Genomic DNA, 21,886 nt, shown 5'->3' with positions numbered 1-21,886 from the left:
GATATTCTGTGCTCATAGATTAGAAAAATTAATATTGTTAAAATGTCCATACTACCCAAAACAATCTAGAGATCCAATGCGATTCCTATCAAAATTCCAATGGCATTTCTTAACAGAAAATGTTTAATCTTAAAATTTGTATAGGGCCGCAAAAGACCCCAAATACCCACCCTCCAAAAAATCTTGAGACAGGAGAACAAAGTTGAAGTCATTATGCTCCATGATTTTAAACTCTATTGCAAAGCTATAATAATCAAAACCATATGGTATTTGCATGAAAACAGACACATGGATCAATGGAACAGAAGAGAGAGCCATAAAATAAACCCACTCATATACAGTCAATTAGTTTATGACAAAGGACTAGAAAATACTCAATGGGAAAAGGACAGTCTCTTCAATAGTGTTAGTTTTATCATAATCTTTGATGCTTAACAATTGAAATATCACAATTTTTTCAATTATCCTTCTCTATTTTAATAGATTAATAGCAAATCACTTGCTTATTATGTAATCCTCTGTTGTTGTGTAGTCGCTAAGTCATGTCCGACATCCTCTAACAAGGCCAAAAAATAAAGTATTACCAAAAAATAAAATACTCCTAAATTTTTACCTGAACTTCTTATAAATTATTAAATATATTTAGCTTTTGAATTCATTTGTTATTAATCCCATGCATGATGTGAAGGATGGTTTTAGTTTTTTTTCCCCCAAGTAAACACACAACCCTAAAATTATACCTTGAATCTTTATATCTCTGATATGAAATATAATCTTTCTTACAACCTATATTTCCAAACATAATGGGACTGTTTTTCTCTGTTCTACTGATTCTTTTCCTATTCCTAACTATATCTTAATTACTATATGAGTCTATCATGAGGCCTCTTTTAATTACTATAGCTCATAGGCCTTGATTTGCTATCTAATAGAACAAGCACTCATCATTGTTCATTGTTCTTTTTTGCATATTTATTGGGTACTTTTGAGCATTTTATTTTGCAAATGAGCCTTAGAATCAATTTGTTAAATGCCATAGAGAACCTGATTGAAATTGTGATGTGAAAAATTATTGAATATACATATTAATATGTGACAAATTGATTTCATTAATATTAACCTGAAACATGAGAAGTCTGCATTTATTGAGCTCTCTTGTCTACAGTAACTCCACAGTAAAATTTCATAGATTTATATAGATCTTACACATTCATTTATAAGAAATTTATGTTTTTACTTGTTATTGCTATTATAAACAATAGCACTTCTTTATTACATTTGAGAAACTGTTACTGCTTGTATATAAAAAAGCTATTGTATTAGAACGTTAATCTTTTATCGAATGTTAAAAGCTATATTAGTTGTTGGAAAGGGGTAGGGAAGAAAGGCAGGTGGAGAACCTGGAGAGATCCAGAGAGGACATAACCAAGGTTAAGATGCTTTATGGAGCTCTGAGAAGGAATTCAGATCCCTCAGCACCCTAGGCTTGGCTAACAGAGTGAAGGGTAGGGGCAAGACCAAGAAATCCCAGAGTTTAGGGGAAGTGATGCTTTGGAACTTTGGAGCACACCAAGGAAATGGCAGCATGACGTGTTTAAGCAGAGTGAGCCTTAGATAGTGTGCCAAGTTTCAACCCTGAGGCTGAAGCACAGCATGGAAGAGGCTAAGCAATGTCAGCTTGTCCCAGTGGTGAATACGGATGTGCTGAGATGCAACCAGTGAGAGAGCCGTGCAGCGGGGACCACAGGAGGACAGAGTCTATAGCCGTGCAGGTCAAGATCATGGCAGGAGCCAGGGGTCTCAGCAGCACACGCCAGTGCATACTCTAGTGGCACCACTGCATCCAGAGAGGACGCAGTGGGAGTGGTGCCAGCAACCAGAGGCCAAATCACGTAAGACACAAGAGTCCTGCAGGATTCTGGGCTTGAGAGACGTCACCCTTGCAGCCACGATGGATGCTAAGTTTGCTTCTCGTGCCACGTGATACTGTTTGGTGAAGGACAACATAGGGTATGCATTTTCATATTTAAATTATGAATTCACTAAGCAATTTGCTGAAAGAGATCAAATATTAAACTGGCAGATCCTGAGTTACCCTGAAGTAACAAGGTTAAACTTTCCAGAGGAGATAGGGGTACACAGCAACTAGAATTCAGTCATGGGGAAATAAGGTTCCATTTCCATACTTCTGCCTGGAGAAGGGAAAGGCTACCCTCTCTGGCCTGGAGAATTCCATGGACTTTATTAGTCTATAGGTTCTCAAAGAGCTGGACATGACTGAGCAACTTTCACTTCACTTCCATACTTCTGAGTCATAATAACTTTTTAAAACCTTTACATGCTTGTATAATTTGTGTGATTATATAGATCCTATAGGACATACAATTTTTGTCCTCTTGATGTGTGTCTCTACATATATACACATTGGGCTACATTCCATAGTCATGGGGACAAGGCTAAAAGCTAGTAGGTTTGAAGTGAAAAGAGTCAGTGTGTATTACATAGCATGGAAATACAAGGACTTTTGTACATTCCTGCATGGAAAGCAAGGACTCTGAAAACCAAGCATTCAAAATATGCACTTCATTTAACACTTTGCTTACAGGCAGTCTATTATCTGAGTAGTTTAGAAAGAAAAAAATAACTACCAGCTCACTCCACATTTGTACCTATGGATACGACAGAAAAGGGAAATGAGAAAGATAATCCCTCAATGCTTCCCAAGTAAATTATAAAGCCTATCTAAATTCTTACCTAATATACAAGGAATTATTAAAAGTTGACTTTAAAATTTTAGTTCTGGGCAGTATGGACTAGTTACACCCCATCCTGTTTCTTGTATTGACTGCAGCTATAAAACCTGGACAGAATACAGTGCAGCAGCTATTTGAGGTCTCTGGAAAGTAAACAATATCAGGAAGATTGGAAACAAAGACAAGAATTAAAAGGATCAGCGAACCAGTGTTGAGATCATCACATATTCTCTTCTGTGTCCCCTGGACAGAACTCAGAGATACCTGGACATCAGTACAAACTTAGAAGCTCCTAGTTAAGGCCTGAAGAGCAAGAAAAGGGGTTCCGGCAGCATCAAAAATAGCAGCAAGTGGGCAGAAGATTTTCTTTCAGGAAGGTTTTAAATCTAGTATCCTTAATCGTAAAACTACTCACATTTTGTATTTCATCTTGGGTGAGCTTTGGTAATTTGTGGGTTTTGAGGAACTGGTCAAACTTATGTACCTAGAGTTGTTCTGTGGGGTCTGTAGTGACATCTCCTCTTTTGTTCCTGATATTGGTAGTTTGTGTCTTTTTTCTTCATGAGTCTTGCTAGAGGTTCATCAATTTTTCTTGATCTTTTCAAAGACCAACTATTCTCATTAATTTTCTGTATCATGTATTGGTAAATACAGGAACTTGGATGAATTTGAGTTATTAATGCTGAGTTAAAGTACCCAGTTTCAAAAGATTACAAACTGTAAGACTCAATTTCTGTGATATTCTCAAAAGATACAAACTGTATTGACAGAGAATAGATCAGAGGCTGTTAGTTGTTCAGGGAATGGAGAGTAACTACAAAGGGACCACAAAAGTAAGGTTTTTGGAGAGATGTGCTCTGTATCCTGACTGTGGAGATGGTTGCACAAATCTGTGTGTTAAAAATTCACAGCACTATAGAACAAAATGAAGCCAGTTTTACCACGTATTCATTTAAAAAAACCAAATTTAAAGTAACTCCTAAGTTCAGAGGAGAAATAAGACTAGTTTAAGAAGTTTCTCAATTTTAAAATTTATAATTAATAACTGTCTAGTTTTTTTAATTAAATATTTCACTTTCCTAATAGATTTGCTTCTGCTAAGTCACCTCAGTCGTGTCTGACTCTGTGCAACCCCATAGACGGCAGCCCACCAGGATTTGAGGTCACCATAAAAGTAAGTTTGATAATACTTATTTTTAACAAGATTTGGGGGAAATAAGAACTCTCATGTAACCGTAGAGGAGTAAATTACTATAAGCTCTTTGAATAGGTATTTATCTCTAAGGAAAGATTAAATGCATATTCTTTTTGATCCAACAATTCTATTTTTAGGAAATTCTAGTACAGATGGACAATATGCAAGAATATACATATAAGCATGTTTACTACAGCATAATTTATAATAGGAAAAGACTATAGACAATGCTGACCATCATTAATAAGTAAATCACATAGATATATACAATTAAATATCAGGAAACCATTTTAAATTTTGTGTTTATTTATTTTTTACCTGCTCCACACAGCATGCAGGATCTTAGTTCCATGACCAGGGATGGAACTCAACTTCCCTGCATTGGAAGCTCAGAGTCCTAACCACTGAACCACTAAGGAATTCCCAAAAACCATTTTTTAAATGAAGCTAATCATCAATCACTAATTTTTATTTAAAAACTCTAAAATTATTAAGAAAATGATAAGGTGAAGAGTCATATATAGAGACTGATCTCATTTTTGTTTACAAAAGGCCTTATATAAGTTGGGGGAATTTATATGTAAAGAAAAATTCCCTGAAGGATATATAAATATTCTTAGTAATAGTCATCTCTTTGGAGTAAGCATGGAGATATAAGGGAGAAGAGAAAGGAAATAGTTTAAACTTTTCTGAACTGCTAGAAAAACCACAAGCATGATACTATTAAAAAACTATTTTTAAAAATACTAGTAAAATATAATAATGATTTTGTAGAAAGTTTATTCATCAGGAGAGCTGTTCTTCTGCCTACTCTGGTAATCCACATAGTCTGAGGGATCTTAATGAGGTCAGGGCAAAGGACTGGAAAGCTGGTTATCACTGATGAGTGACATGGGAATGGAGTAAATTCTTCATCCAAGGAATTACTCTCTTACTGCCTCCTCAAAGGCAGTCAGAATATAAACTGCATCTCCACAACCAAAGTAAGATCAAATCAGTCAATCCTAAAAGAAATCAAGCCTGAATATTCTTTGAAAGGACTGATGCTGAAGCTCCAATACTTTGGCCACCTGATGTGAAGAGCTGACTCACTGGAATAGACCCTGGTGCTGGGAAAGATTGAAGGCAAAAGGAAAAGAGGGAGGCAGAGGATGAGATGGTTAGATAGCATCACTGACTCAATGGACGTGAATTTGAGCACACTCCAGAATAGTGAAGGACAGGGAAGCCTGGTGTGCTGCAGTCCATGAGGTTGCAAAAGTTGAACACAACTTAACGACTGAACAACAACCAAAGAGGAAGCTGCCTGGCGTTCTGCAACCAGATCCGTTGATAAATTCATGGATGAGTTCCATGGATTTGTTGGACCCAATTTTTCTGGGTTAACAGTCTATATGCCTTAGTTTAAATTTTTCCCTAATTTACATTATAGTGACTAGGACATATGTATAAGAAAACAATAAATTCTTGATACTAAAAGACATCATCAACCATCACAAAACTAGCCTTGTGATCTTGAGAAAAATTACATAATTTTTTGTCTGCTAATGTTCTTAACAATACAACAGAGGACCAGGTAACTGGTAAGACCCTTACCCTTCAGGTAAGAACCTTGCTAGTTCCTAGAATCAGTGAGTCACCGTGTCTGGTTAGAAATTGAATTTTACACAATTATTTTTCCAGATTCAGATTCTATTTGTCGTTAGATTAAAACCAGCCAGTAGTCATATGTCAATCTTGAAACTATTTTTACAAAACATTATATATTCTGAGTTGGTTGTTCAGATTTACTAATTGTAGACACAAAGCTCTTAAGCAGAAAAATCTTCACAAATTTAAAATTTCCTCTATTAAGTATTGAAATACATCTTACTTTATAGATGTTATATTTTAAAAATGTGTGTGGCTTAAGGAAACTATTTTATGACATTTAAGAACCAAAGTGAAACATGTAAAATATCATGTATGAAACGAGATGCCAGTCCAGGTTCAATGCACGATACTGGATGCTTGGGGCTAGTGCACTGGGACGACCCAGAGGGATGGTATGGGGAGGGAGGAGGGAGGAGGGTTCAGGATGAGGAGCACATGTATACCTGTGATGGATTCATTTTGATATTTGGCAAAACTAATACAACTATGTAAAGTTTAAAAATAAAATAAAATTAAAAAAAAAAAAAAGAACCAAAGTCAAAGAACCATTTACTAAAAATAACTTTACTGGAAATTTGCCTAAATATTCTTAAACATATAAAAACAATATTAAAATTTTAAGTGATAAAGTAGTTAAGGGTTATCCAAGGATCAGCTAGTTTTTTCTCAGATAAATTAGTTTATTCTCATTAGCCTGCATGTCGTTCTATACAGAGCTCCCTGGTACCTGTGTCCTGCTACTTAATCTTGGATGCTTGTCCCAACTCTATTCCAGCCTCACCTCAAGGGGCTGACTTCTCTGAACTTTCCATGTGTTGCTGCCCCTTGCCTGCACCTCTTTCTTGCCCTTTCTCTGCAGCATCATTTGCCCACAGCAGCTCTGGGTGCTAGCCTGAACCGCCCGGCTGACTGTGAGTCCTGCACTGGCCAGACAGAGTCTATTCTTGAGTGAAAGGAGAAGAAAGGGAAGAGACAGACAGAGGTCTGAGTGAGGACAGAAAAGGGATAGGGCAGGAGGGTAAAGGGAAAGAGTTAAGGAATAGATATGTTGGTTACCAGTTTGCCATCATAATTCAGTTTCTTCCTTCTCTTACTTAAAAACCTTGCCTCAAATAATTTCTTCATATTAAAAAAAGAAGACTCCCTTGAACGATGACTAGTGACCTAATATGTGCTAACCTGATCTCTGATGAGAAACTGATTAATCACCCACATTTTAGAGCCCTGGGAAAGTTGACATGAAGGGATAAATGGACTCCAGGGCAGGCAATGAATTTCTGAGGTGCATTTCAGAAGTTCTCCTCTAAACCATAAATAAAAGCAGGTTGACTACAGCCTGGCACAGGTGACCAGGACAAAACATCATGCCATCCAGGACCAGCAGTCAACACCCTATTCACAATGCCCCCAAGTGGATGGCCAGATATTCTATGCACTACAGAGATGTTTCCCAAGCCAACTTTTCCAAGAGTTCATCGGGGGAGGCGAGGAGGCAGGTCACAACACCAGAGCTTGAAAACATTACTCAGGAAAGTATATTGGGGAGCTTGAAGGGTGGACAAGAATACTTCAATCTTCATTAATGTTATCAGCAAGATTTTAATTTCAAAATACACCTGCCTATCTTCCCACCCCGCCACAACACTGACTTTCCACCCTGAACCATTTACTAGCAAACCCCACAATCAAAGGGGAACTAGGCACCTGTGCCCCTGTTTGAACATGAAACATGAGGGTAAGATGATGCGGAGGGGGAGAGACACAGGCCTCTAGGAATAGTGACCATGGGGAGCACCAAGGCCAGCAAATAAGAGAGGAGAAGTTACACAGCTCATGGGGAGGGAGAAGTCCCCCCACCCCCAGATCTTTAACTTCATCCATTTCTTTCTTGGCAGGAGAAACTCTGTAAAGAAACAGAATCTATCATTGGACATTTCAAAGCAAAAATGAACCCACAGATTGACACTTACATTTCATTTGCTTGGAGATGGACTTGTTAGGTTCAAGCCAGTGCTGGGGAGAAAAAAAGCAGAGATTGTGGGTCAAATGGCTGGACCATGTGATGCATACTTAATAAAAGGAACTTAGTAAAGATATTCTTTTTCCAAAGTACAGCCTCAGTTCCCCATAGATATTCCTTGGGGTTCCACCCTCTGAAGATCAACATGAGCAATTGGGCAGTAATAATATCACAGGCAAGTGTATAAATTACAGAGAATTAATACTTTCTGAGTAGTATTTGAGTCATGCAGTTGCTAGGAGAGAAGGACAAGGGAGAAAATATGCACTTAAATGGGATGTTCCAGTGGCTCTAGTTGGCTCCTAGGTGATTCTTTGAGCTCCATCGCTCTGGGCAAGCCACAGATGCCTAAAGACTTTGACATCCGTGACCTCTAAGAGTCACAGTCCAGCACCATCCTTTCAAGTTAACAGTGGGGCAAGCCACCATTAGCCCTGTCACACACAGAGACAGTTCTTCCTTCACAGTAGGGAGGAACAAATTATTTTAAACATCTTATTTCAGAGGCCTGAGGTCATCAAGAAGAAAAATCAGCTGCAACACAAAACAAAGAAGCTCCAAATCCTGAATAGCTCAGAATCATGTTACCGATAAGTATTTGAAGCAGACACAATGCTGGACCCAGCAACCAGCTCTCTCCACACCATGAGTGAAGGTCACTTTGACATGCCAACACCAGGGCAGCCTCTGATGTTACAAAACATGATGCCCTTGAAGCTGCTTAAGGAATATCAGGAAGCATCACTTTATACACCAGAAGTTTAGATAGATAGATGGTAAGAGGGGTGCCACTGAGTATCCATCAAGATGTTTGGGAGTCCTCACTTATGGGGCACCCTCTCTCTGCTAGATACTGGAGACAAAAGAAGAGGAGGAAACTTACCATCAGTCAAGCACTTACACCTCAGTTTATCTCATTTGCAGGATCCAGTAAGCCTCAGGATTCTGTATTATCCCTATTGTTTGATGTAAATACATAGCCATGAAGTTGAATTAGGAGCTAGTATTGTTGAGGGTTCACCAAGTGCCAGAGTTTCCATAAGCCATCATTACTACCCCATTTACAGACAAGAAATCTGGGGCTTGGGATGTTAAAGAACTTGCCAAAGAAATGGCAAAGTGAAGAAATGGTGACGCCAGCTTTCTATGCACTTCTAGTGCAGAGGCCCTTAACCTTGGGCTTGTGGCTTCCCCACTGGCCAGTTCACTCTAAAATGTATTATTCTCCTCGCTGAACACTCCCTACCTTCCTAGGAACTAGAGAATTGAGTGTCCAGTCAGCAGGTTCCAGTCTAGGGTTTCAGATCTTTGCATTCTTTAAAGAAAAATGGGGTCTCCTGGCTATTTAAATCTAATTCTTCTAAATGAAGAATCTGCCAGAAAACCATGCATTCATCCATGACCTGTTGCACAATCAAACTAATATAGCAAATTTCTTTGTTTCTGGCCAGAATTCCACCAACCTATGTTGGGAACCCTGGTTAACTCCTTTTTCCCTTATTTTTTTGTGGTAAAATATACATAACATCTGGTCCCATCACTTCATGGCAAATAGATGGGGAAACAATGGAAACAGTGAGAGACTTTATTTTCTTGGGCTCCAAAATCACTGCAGATGGTGACTGCAGCCATGAAATAAAAAGAAGCTTGCTCCTTGAAAGAAAAGCTATGACCAAACTAGACAGCATATTAAAAAGCAGAGACATTACTTTGCCAACAAAGGTCCATCTAGTCAAAGCTACGGTTTTTACAGTAGTCATGTATGGATGTGAGAGCCAGACTATAAAGAAAGTTGAGCACCAAAGAATTGATGCTTTTGAACCGTGGTGTTGGAGAAGACTCTTTAGTCTCTTGTACTGCAAGGAGATCCAACCAGTCTGTCCTAAAAGAAATCAGTCCTGAATATCCATTGGAAGGATTGATGCTGACGCTGAAACTCCAATACTTTGGCCATCTGATGTGAAGAACCAACTCATTGGAAAAGACCCTGATGCTGGGAAAGACTGAAGGCAGGAGGAGAAGGGGATGACAGAGGATGAGATGGTTGGATGGTATCACTGACTTGATGGACATGAGTTTGAGTAAACTCTGGGAGTTGGTGATGGGCAGGGAAGCCTGGCATGCTGCAGTCCATGAGGTTGCAAAGAGTCGGACATGACTGAGCGACTGAACTGAACTGATACATAACATGGGCCTTCCCAGGTGCTACTAGTGGTAAAGAATATGCCTGCCAGTATGGGAGACATAAGAGATGTGGATTCAATCCCTGGATCGGGAAGATCCCCAGATCAGGAAGATCCCCCTGGAGGAGGGTGTGGCAAGCCACTCCGGTATTCTTCCCTGGAGAATCCCAACAAAGGAGCCTGGTGGGCTACAGTCCATAGGGTCACAAAGAGTCAGTCATGACTGAATCAAGTTGGCATGCACGCACGCATACATAACATAAAATTCACCATCCTAACCATTTTTAAGTGTACAATTTGGCATATTAAACACACTTACAGTGGTGTGCTACCATCACCACCATCCACCTCTAGAATTCTTTTCATCTTGTAAAATTTAAACTCTATACCTATTAAACATTAACTTTCATTTCCCCCTTTCTCCCAGCCCTTGGAAACCATCACTGTACTTTTGGTTATCTCCTTCTAATCAGAAATTATGCTTGGACTTTACACAGTTAAAATTGAACAATGAGAAAGGTATTGATTATACCACTTACTAGCTACAAAATGTTTACTTTCGGTCTCTGTTTTACAACTATAAAATTAGAACAGTAATTGTACCTACCTTGTAAGGTTGTTGTGAAGATTTTAAAAATTAATACATGTAAGTTGCTTAACAGTGCCTGTCATGTGAAAAATATTCAGTGAATGCTTGTTTGCTGATATTGTCACTGTTATTTAATAAGTACAGTTTAATTGGGAGACCACATTTTTCAATATATGGGACACATGAAAAGAATAATAACAGGGGTCTCTGGTGATTTAATTACTTTTCTATAAATAAATACATAGCATAATTTAGAACTAAGGCATGAAAACAAATAATAGCAGCCTGAGATCAATACCTACTGCTATTGTTTCACAGAGGAGGATACAGTCATTTTGTGAACAGAGTCTGAAATGTAAATAAGTTATCCACATGCTCCTTGCTTGGCATTCTTTAAACTCCTTAGCCCTTCTCTGCCGAATTTCAACCTATCTTCCCACCTTCTCACTGCCTCCAGGGATGACAGGCAAATTTCACTTTGTGCACTCACAAAAGTTGATGGTAATCTTCCAGGGTTGTGAGGAGAACTCAAGATTGGGTGAAGGTTTGGGGAGAATGAGTGTCATGATGGATTGGTTATGTCTGCCATTCATGATGGATTGGCTATGTCTCCCATGGAAGGGGAGGGAACATTTAAGGCATGCCTGTGAGGTATTTACCATCTGTGGTCTACATAAATTACTATAAATGATCTGGCCTTCTCATTGTCCTACATAATATGCCCAGCAGTTTCTGATCAGTTCCTATCTTCTTCCTCTCAGCCTACTCATATCCTGCCCTTGTTTCTCAATTACCTTTGTCTAAAATTTAACTACTACATACATTTCCAAAACAACTATTCTTCCCCAGTGGGATAGTCATAGGGTATAGAGTTCTAAGAAAAATAAGCCAGAAGTAATCACGCTTTAAGGAATTTTAGGGAATCATTTATTCAAAGAGGGTCACGCTCAATTTATTGGTATGCACTGAAGTTTAAAGGCTTCCACGATGACTCATGGTAAAGAATCTGCCTGGGTTCCATCCCTAGATCGGGAGACCTGGGTTTGATCCCTGGATCGGGAAGATCCCCTGGAGAAGGGAATGGTTCTCCACTCTAGTATTCTTGCCTGGAGAATTTCATGGACAGAGGATCCTGCCGGGCTACCGTCCATGGGATCACAGAGTCAGATACAACTGAGTTACTAACACTTTCACTAAAATTTAAAAACCTGACTGGCCTATGGCCTAGCAGTTCCTTCACTCTAATTTGGCCATGTGAATGAAGAGGAATGAAACAAGGATTTTCACTGAAATATTATATAAAATTACAAAATATTAGAAATAACATTAATGGCCGTAATAAGGAAAATGGGTAAATAAAATCTGGGAGATTCTGTGGCAGTCTTTTCTAGGAAGTAGATCTTTATGTGCAACATGGTTGAATCCCCAAGGCAAAGTGTAGGATGAAAAAAGTGAACTGCAAAATTTATAACCATGACCACAGTTAGTTCCCAAATTGTGCACAGGAAAGCACAGCCACAGTAGACATCTGCTGGACTCCGTGCAAACCCTGAGCTCAGGGAGGTCCACAGTCCCAGTATTAGCACCCACTAAATTCCTTTTAATGTCATACTTTTTCCAAAGTTGGGTTTCCTGTGGTTGCTGTGATTAAAAAAAAAAAAAAAAAGTCCTGTGCAAATTAGGAATTTGGTGTAGAACAGGCAACGAGTGTGGCAGTGTCTGATCTGATCCCAAGGTTTGAGAGCCATGAAGTGTCCAACAGGCATATACTGCCAGTTAGTAGGTAATTATGGTTAAGAATGAACTGGATACTATTTTCACGTGTGTAATGTTTTGAATGGCTACTAAGGCCATAATGGCTATGTTAGGACATAAATACTTATTAAGTTGTTTGGATCTAATTCTCACTAGATGGAACTGTTAAATATTCTTTTGACCTAGAGCACCATGAAATAATTACTAAGATACTGAAAGAGCCATAAACCAAGACAATTCAAGACCCTCTGAACTATGATCGGAGAAGGCAATGGCACCCCACTCCAGTATTCTTGCCTGGAAAATCCCATGGACGGAGGAGCCTGATGCACTGCCATCTATTGGGTTGCACAGAGTCGGACACGACTGAAGCGACTTAGCAGCAGCAGCAGCTGAACTATAGTATCATATGACTAATGTGTTCTCTTTTTAAAATAAAAAGTACAAAACAGTACCATATATTTTCAAAGAAGACTTCACAAGCATCTAAATGTGTTTTTAAACATCTGAAATGATGCTAAACTGATCAAGTGAGGTGGGTTACAGGGAGAGAATAGGAATTTAGGGTTGTCAGTCAAAGAAAACCATGAAACCACAACTTCCATTTTAACTGTGATGCTTTAACTTAAATTTTCACATGCATTTGTACAGTACATGACTATTTAAAAATCAGTTGCAAAGAAATAGCTAAACTCTATCCAGAAAATGGCTCACAGTAAAGAATTCGCCTGCAATGCAGGAGACTTGCTGGAGACATGGGTTCGATTCCTGGGTTGGGAAGATCCCCTGGAGAAGGAAATGGCAACCCTCCCCAGTATTCTCGCCTGGAGAATCCCATGCACAAAGGAACCTGGCGGGCTACAGTCCATAGGGTTGCAAAGAGTCAGACAAGAACCAAACATCATCCAGAGAATAAAAGTGGATTTCATGTAGTTTAGACTCCAGAGGAAGAATCTCATACATAACAGGCCAATGACAAATCTAGCCAGGCATCCAGGTTGACTCAGGAGCCAGCAGGCCTGGATTCAGAAGCCAGCTCTGCCACTTACTAGTGAGTGGTGTGACCTCCATCAAGTTCCTCTGTTTCTTCAGTTATAGCATCATATGAGGTTTAAGTGGGTTAACTCACTTAGAAGCTCTAAGAACAGAGTTTGGATCACAGTGAAGGCTGAATAAACACCAGCTGTTCCCTCCGATCTTCCTCCCGTTCACTGAGAGAGATTCTTAAGTTGGTGACATAGGCCTTCTCGGTGAGACCATATTTGTCACTTTCTTCTCTCCCTCCCCACCCCACCTGCCTTCTGTGCTACATGAACAGATAATTCGCCTTCATTTTTTCATCCTTCCTTTTAGAGGTAGGAGTTGGACAATGAAATAGTCTGTACTATACCAACACCTCCTGCTGAGATTGCATGTACAGATGGATTACACACCCATGAGAAAATAACAACCATGTTGTGGTGTGCTTGGTAATTAGATGTAAGGCTTAGAACATTTATCACATTGCTATTTTCCCTTCAATTGCTACTTGGAATATATGTGATCTTTTAAAGTCTGTTCCCTTGCTGAAAACTGATATTCCTAGAGAGAGGAAGCAACGAAAACCTGCCAACCAAATATCTGAATTTGTGGCTGAAACCTTCATTTCCTCGAATCTTATTTAGAATAAAAATTTCAAAGACTAAGGAAGGTAATACCCAATCATTGATTCTACTTACTGAGCTTCGACAGAAAGATGAACCAGAGGAGGCATCCTTAGCATGAGTTGAAGGTATTAGGAAGATGTCTGCAGGAAGAGTGTCTGAAGGCACAGCCCAGGTTCCCTTTCCCTTTAGTTATACAACAGTTAACTTTTTTTTTTTTTTAAAGAAGGCTGCCCTCAGGTTACTGGAATCCATTGCAGGATGAAGAATGAATATCCCACACACCCCCACCTCCACCATCCCACAGCAAGTCAGCTCATAACTAATAATGGATGCTTTTGAACTGTGGTTCTGGAGAAGACGCTTGAGAGCCCCATGGACTGCAAGGAGATCAAATCAGTCCATCCTAAAGGAAATCAACCCTGAATATCCATTGGAAGGACTGATGCTGAAGCTCCAATACTTTGGCCACCTGATGCACAGAGCTGATTCATTGGAAAAGACCCTGATGCTGGGAAAGATGGAAGGCAGGAGGAGAAGGGGCAACAGAGGACAAGATGGTTGGATGGCATCACTGACTCAATGGACATGTGTCTGAGCAAACTCCAGGAGATAGTGAAGGACAGGGAAGCCTGTCATGCTGCTGTTCATGGGGTCACAAAGAGTCAGACACAACTGAATATCTGAACAACAACAACAACTAATGACAGATGTGGGAGGATAAATACTCCTTATTCCCTTGGGCAGGACAACTCAAAGACATGACCTACACTCTTCCTGAACTCCTCTGTGGAACTAAGCCCAAGTTATTCTCTCTATGACTGCCTAACATCATACCCTGGCCCACCCTCCTTCTCTTAATGTCCCAATCCCCTACTCCCCTATAAGTCTCCTTCTGGGAACATTTCCTAATAAAACTGGAATTTTTATCTCAGGATTTGCTTTCTAGGAACTGAACCTAAGACAGCCTCCCTAACTCTCCAGCCAAAACTGCCCTCCATGGTATTTGAAATTCTTCTATTCAAGAAGAATTCTCAAATTCTTTTATTCCTTTCACCTTAGGCTTGAGCCCTAGTAGGCTGCAAATTCCCTGTGAAGGGTCCCAATTTAGCATTGTTTTCAGCATTGAAAATCTGACCACATTTCAAGCCAGTTCTTATCTTCTGGGTTGGGGGTAGCAGATTTCAGAACCTCTAAGATTCCTTTAGCTCTCACATTTCATATACTATGAATTGAAGCAGATGAGAATGTTGCCAACAAATATTTCTTTCTAATTTTGCTGCTGCATTTAGCTCTAAGAGATAATTTTTCTCTTTCTCATCATGAGAAATGGTACATTTCTTTCATACTTTCTAATTCTGGCAAATATGGAGAAAAAGATGGCAGGAATGAGTTGGTGATTTATGACTGAGTAGATTGATTTTCAAATTGGTAGATTTTTTTAAAAAGCTACCAAAAGTAAACAATATAAAAGTTAGCTATCTTCAAATCTGGGCTTCTGTTGAAACTGACCCAGTTTGTGATTACAGAATAAATTACACACCTCTCTGTTATCTTTCTCAAAACCCTTGGTTCTCTACACCAAAGTAACCTGTAGACTAGAGAAATGTGTTAAATAACCAATCGGGCTTTAAACAATAATGAATAGACCTTCCCAAACAGGAGATTGTTTTTCTCCTCAATAGTAACCAAATCCCAAATCTGCTCTGAAAAGATGGCCTGATTCTCACATCCCACCTGGACAAAGCCCCAGAGTAACTCAGTCCCTGCGTTAGCTAGCCAATTTATGCCATTTCTAAGCCCTTTGCTGGGGAAAAAAAGAATGCCATCAAAATGAAGGCAGCCTTAACAGTGTCCTGGATAAGAAAGTTAGCCTAGGCCTTAGTCATTTCACTCCTGGTAACAATGACTTCCACTCCAGTTTCAGTAAAATCTACAGCAACAAAAATATCTGTAGATCAGGTATACTCAAAAGTTATTGTCCTTTTGTAAGTCAATCTATGTAAGAAAGCCTCCATGGCTTTAGGAATAGTGTTTTTGCACTCCTTCAGCCATAACTGCTTTTGCTTTCTAGGTTCCTAGGGATGAGCAAAACAGAAGTAACTGCCAAGAGAAGAAACACTGTAGGAAACAGGAGAGCAAAAGCACCTTTTTTTTACATAAAGAACCAGATTGTAATTATTTTAAGCTTTGTGATCCATATGGTCTCTGTCAGGACTCCAACTCTGCCATTGGAACATAAAAGCAGCCACAGACAACACAGAAATGAATAGAAGTAGCTGTGTTCCAACAAAACTTTATTTACAAAAACAGATGAGTGTCATCCTGACCCTAGTGTGCCAACCTCTTGCTCTACATCCAAGAAATCCATAGTGTACAAGAAAAAACAAATAGTGGTCTGAAAATATAATAGAGTTTGTAAAAAAAAAAAAATGTTTATTGATGTGCATTTTAAAGTACATTAAAATACCAAAATGCAGTCATAAAGGGAATTATGGGCTTCTTTCATGCTTGTTACAATGGATTTTACCATTATCAGTACCCAGTTACATACTGTGGAACATCTGCCGTCATGTCATATAAATTTAACGATACTATCACCAAACTTTTCTAAAGTTCAAAATTCTCCTAGTTGTCAAATTTATGGATCTTTCCAAGCTCTTTAAAGCATGGAATAGTAAAAAGATAAGTTATATATACTGATAACATGGATTAGTGCATTTAAACAACCCTATGGCACAGTTGCTTTTAGTATCCTCATTTCACAGATAAAGAAACTGAGGCACAGGCTAAGGTCAAAGTCATACAAACAGCAGATGGCAGGGACAGGATTTGACCCAGTCTTCCTGTTGTTAAATCTCTTAGCATTTGAGCAATAATGTCCTCTAATCTTCCTTCTTCTTGATATCAGAGATTTCAGTTCATTGTTTTTATGAATTCTGTAACTACCTATGCTTCTAAAATGTCTCTCTCTCTCTCCCCCCTCATTCTATTCTTTCTTCTCTGTATGTTCCTGGTTAGTCTTCATTGCAAGTTTCTCCTTCCGGACCATCCTTTAAAATATGGACATTTATTCAGCTTTCAGTTTCTCCTCTCAACTTATACTCTCTCCCTTAACACTGCAATCTATTCTTCAGGGCCTTAAAATAGTGAGGAGCTCATTGACTCCCAAAATCTCCATCTGTGACCTAAATTTTTTTAAATTTTAGATCCATTTCATTTTAGGGCCTAAGATTCAGATCTATATTTTCAACTATACTGCAAACCTCTCTGCCTCAACAGCTCATAGTCATCCCAACTCAACATGTCCAAAACTTATCAATCCAATGTTTTTGTACAGTTTATTTGGTAAATGGTTCCACTTGTACTTGGAACCTATGTAAGAAGTCCAAACACTCTGCTAGAAAAGCCATGTGGAAAGGCCCTGAAAACACATGCAGAGGAAGGGGGTCCCCAAGCCCCACCTTCTAGTCACCCCCACTGAAGCACCAGGCACATGAATGAAGATGTCTTGGACACAGACCATACCAGCCACTGGCTGAGTGAGTCCAGACAACCCCAGGCAGAGCAGAATTATCCAGCTGAACCCTAATCAAATTCCTGACCCACAAAATCCTGAAATTTAATAAAACTGTGCTGTTTTAAACCAGCAAGTTTTGAAGAGAGTTGTTACATAGCAATAGATCACTAGAACTCTTCCTCCTTCTTATGGACTGAATGTGCCCTCACCCATTATACTCACATGCTCCAACCCTAACCCCAAAGTGATGATTCTGGAGGTAAGGCCTTGGCGAAGTAATAAGGTTCAAAAGACGTCATGAGAGTACAACCCACATGATTGGATTAGTGTCCTTATAAGACAACAAAGAAAGACCAGAACTCTCTTGAGCTCTTCCTCCTCTACTCCACCATGTAAGGACATAGGAGAAGGCAGCTGTCTGCAAACCAGAAAGACAGTTCTTACCAGGAAACAAACCCATCAGTACCATGATCTTGGACTATCCAGCCTCTTAAAACTATGAGAAATAAATGTCCTGCTTAAGCACCTGGTCTATGGTGTTTTCTTGCAGCAGTCCAAGATGCCTAAGACACTCTCATTATTACCTCCATCCATATAATACATAATTACAATTGAACTTTGAAAGATATCTATCTGCTGGAGCATAAATGAATAAGAAATATGTCTTCTTTAAACTGTCATTTCCTAATCTATACTGTTTTTATTTATCTAAGTTATACACTATACTCACACTTACATTGCAGTCTCCTCTCAGCTGAACTTAAAAACTGCCTTTAAAATGACTTCCAAACCTGCTTGTGTACATTTAGCTCTAAATTTCTTGCCACTGGAAGTCTCTAGTGAGTGATTTTCTTTATAATTATGGCACTTAAATCTTATTCCCCAAATTAATTTCTATCTTCATTCTGAACCAAACCCAGGAGGTTCCCACTACAGAGGAGAAAAACTGTCCTACATTGGATATCTTCCCGTTTTTTCTAACTCAAACAGAGATAACATGGTATTTCCCAGCCCTACTTAGTTTTTGTCTGCCTTTTTAAAAATTTTCAAGTGTACAACATAGTGATTCAATAATTTTATACACTACAAAAATATCACCATGGTAAGTCTGGTTACCATCTGTCACCATACAAACTTATGGCAATATTATTAACTATATTCTCCATACTGTACATTATATTCCCATAGTTTATTTTATAACTAGAAGTTTGTACCTCTTAATCTCCCTCATTTATTTCACTCATCCTCCCACCATCTCCTCTCTAGCAAACACTAGTTCATTCTCTGTATCTATGGGTCTGTTTTGGTTTTGTTTTTTAGATTCTACAATAAGTGAGATCAAGTTCTATTTGTCTTCCTCTGACTAATTCCATTTAACTTAATACCTTTTAGATCCATCCATATTGTTGCAAATGATAAGATTTCATTTTTTAATTTTATATATATATATATAATCACATCTTTATCCATTCATCTGTTGGTGGACACGTAGGTTGCTTTCATATCTTGGCTTCTGTAAATAGTGCTTCAATGAACACTGGAGTATATATATCTTTTCAAATTAGTGTTTTTGTTTTCTTTAAGTAAATATCCACAAGTGAAATCGCTGAATCATATGGCAACCTCACTTTTAACTTTCTGAGGAATCTCTAGTGTTTTCCACAGTGGCTGCACCGATATACGTCTCCACCGACAGTGCATGAGATTCCTTTTTTCCATATCCCCACCAACACTTTGTGTTTGTTATCTTTTTGATTATAGTCATTTCGACAGATGTGAGGTGATGTCTCACTGTGGTTTAAATTTGCATTTCTCTGATAATTAATGATTTTGAGTAGCTTTTCATGTGCCTGTTGGCCATCTGTATGTATTCCTTGGAAAGATGTCTATTCAGGTCCTCTGCTCACTTTTTAATCTGGTTTGTTTTTCTGATGTTGAGCTGTATGAGTTCTTTGTATATTTTGGATATTATCTCCTTATTGGATATCTTTGCAAATATATGCTCCAATTCAGTAGGCTGCATTTCACTGACAGTTTACTGTGCAAAAAATTTTTAGTTTAATACAATACATTTGTTTATTTTTGCTTTTGTTTCCCTTGACTAAGGAGATATATCCAAAAAATATTGCTAAGATTGATGCCAAAGAGCATACCGCCTATGTTTTCTTCTAGGAGTTTTATGGTTTCAGGTCTTACATTTAAGTCTTTAATCCATTTTGAATTTATTTTTGTGTACGGTGTGAAAAAGTAGGAGAGTCTGATTCCTTTGCAGGTAGCTGTCTAATTTTCCCATCACCATTTATTGAAGAGTCTTTTTTTACCCATTGTATATGGCTGCCTCATTTGTTATAGATTAATTTACCATATAAATGTGGGTTTATTTCTGGGATCTCCAATCTGTTCCACTGATCTATGTGTCTGTTTTCATGTCAGTACCATACTGTTTTGATTATTATAGTTTTATAATATAATTTGAAATGACAGCGTGATATCTCCAGCTTTGTTCTTTCTTGAGATTATTTTAGCTATTCAGGGTCTTTTGATTCTATACAAATTTTAAAATTACTTGCTCTAATTCTGTATAAAATGTAATTGGTTTTTTGATTGGGATTGTGCTGAATCTGTAGATTACCTTGGGAAGAATGGTCATTTTAACAATGTCAGTTCTTCTAATCCATGATAACACTATAACTTTCCATTTGTTTGTGTTGTTGTCAATTTCTTTTATTGATGTCTTATAGTTTTCTGAGTGTAGGTATTTTAGCTTTTAATTTTTTCTCTGTATTTAATACTGTTCAATGCAATTGTCAATGGGATTGTTTTCTTAATTTCTCTTTCTGATAGTTTATTGTTAGTATAAAATAACACACCAGATTTCTATATGTTAATTTTGTATCCTCCAATTTTAAAGAATTCATTTATTAGTTCTAATAGTTTTTTGGTGGTGACTTTGGGATTCTCTCTATATAGTATCATGTCATCTGCATTCAGTGACATTTTTCTTCTTCCTTACCATTTTTCTTTGCTTTTATTTCTTTTTCTTGTCCAACTGATGTGCTTAGGACTTGAATAAAAGTGGTGAGAGTGAGTATCCATGTGTTGTTCCTACCCTTAAAGAAAAAGTGTACAGCTTTTCACTGCTGAGTACAATGTTAGCTATGGGCTTGTCATATAAGGCTTTTATTATGTAAAGTATGTTCTCAATATATTCACTTTCTTAAGAGTTTTTATCATAAATAGAACTGAACTTTTATCAAAGCTTTTTCTGCATCTATTAGGATGATCATATAATTTTTACTATTCAATTTATTAATGTGATGTATCACAATGATTTACAGATATTGAAAAATCCTTGCATCCCTGGCATAAAGCCCACTTGATTGTGGTACATGATCCTTTTAATGTATTGTTGAATTTGGTTTGCTAGTATTTTGTTGAGGATTTTTGCATCTGTGTTCATCAGTGATACTGGCCTGTAATTTTCTTTTTTTCTGGTGACTTTGTCTGGTTTTGGTATCAGGGTGATGCTGGCCTCAGAGAATAAGTTCAGAAGCATTCCTTCCTCCTCGATTTCTTGAAATAGTTTGAGAAGAATAAGTGTTAAATGCTTTGTAGAATTCTCCTGAGAAGCCATCTGGTCCTGGACTTGTATTTGTTGGGAGGTTTTTCTTAATTACTGATTCATTTTCATTATTGATAATTGGTATGTTCATATTTTCTATTTTGTACTGATTCAGTGTTGGAAAATTGCACATTTCTAAGAATTTATCCATTTATTCAGGTTGTACATTTTGTTGGCATATAATTGTTCTTCAGTTCAGTTCAGTTGCTCAGTTGTGTCCAAGTCTTTCCAACCCCATGAACTGCAGCACGCCAGGCCTCCCTGTCCATCACCAATGGCCGAAGTCTACCCAAACCCATATCCATTGAGTCGGTGATGCCATCCAACCATCTCAACCTCTAATGTCCCCGTCTCCTCCTGCCCTCAATCTTTCCCAGCATCAGGGTCTTTTCCAATGAGTCAACTCTTCGTATCAGGTGGCCAAAGTATTGGTTTCAACTTTAGCATCATTCCTTCCATGAACACCCAGGACTAATCTCCTTTATGATGGACTGGTTGGATCTCCTTGCAGTCCAAGGGACTCTCAAGAGTCTTCTGCAACACCACGGTTCAAAAGCATCAATTCTTCGGTGTTCAGCCTTCTTCACAGTCCAACTCTCACATCCATACATGACCACTGGAAAAACCATAGCCTTGACTAGACGGACCTTTGTTGGCAAAGTAATGTCTTTGCTTTTGAATATGCTGTCTAGGCTAGTCATAACTTTCCTTTCAAGAAGTAAGCGTCTTTTAATTTCATGGCTGCAATCATCATCTGCAGTGATTTTGGAGCCCCATAAATAAAGTCTGACACTGTTTCCACTGTTTCCCCATCTATTTTCCATGAAGTGATAGGACAAGATGCCATGATCTTAGTCTTCTGAATGTTGAGTTTTAAGCCAACCTTTTCACTCTCCTCTTTCACTTTCATCAAGAGGCTCTTTAGTTCTTCTTCACTTTCTGCTATAAGGGTG

The 21,886-nt window shown here is 38.4% G+C and overlaps 1 protein-coding gene across 3 annotated transcripts in view; it reads right to left on the bottom strand.

The window, feature by feature from the left end:
* FRMD3 (FERM domain containing 3) overlaps positions 1-21,886 on the bottom strand; it is a 343,072-nt gene that overhangs the window by 141,223 nt on the left and 179,963 nt on the right. For all 3 annotated transcript variants that reach the window (XM_010840081.1, XM_010840079.1, XM_010840080.1), the window contains exon 3: positions 7,572-7,614. In XM_010840081.1, coding sequence (XP_010838383.1) covers positions 7,572-7,614 — 43 coding nt within the window. The remainder of the gene's footprint in view (positions 1-7,571; positions 7,615-21,886) is intronic.

Source organism: Bison bison, unplaced genomic scaffold (genome assembly GCF_000754665.1).
Source record: "Bison bison bison isolate TAMUID 2011002044 unplaced genomic scaffold, Bison_UMD1.0 scf7180017864141, whole genome shotgun sequence".
NCBI classification, from domain to species: Eukaryota; Metazoa; Chordata; class Mammalia; order Artiodactyla; family Bovidae; genus Bison; species Bison bison.
Note: the sequence above shows the minus strand (reverse complement) of the source record. Positions and strands in the feature narration are given on the sequence as shown.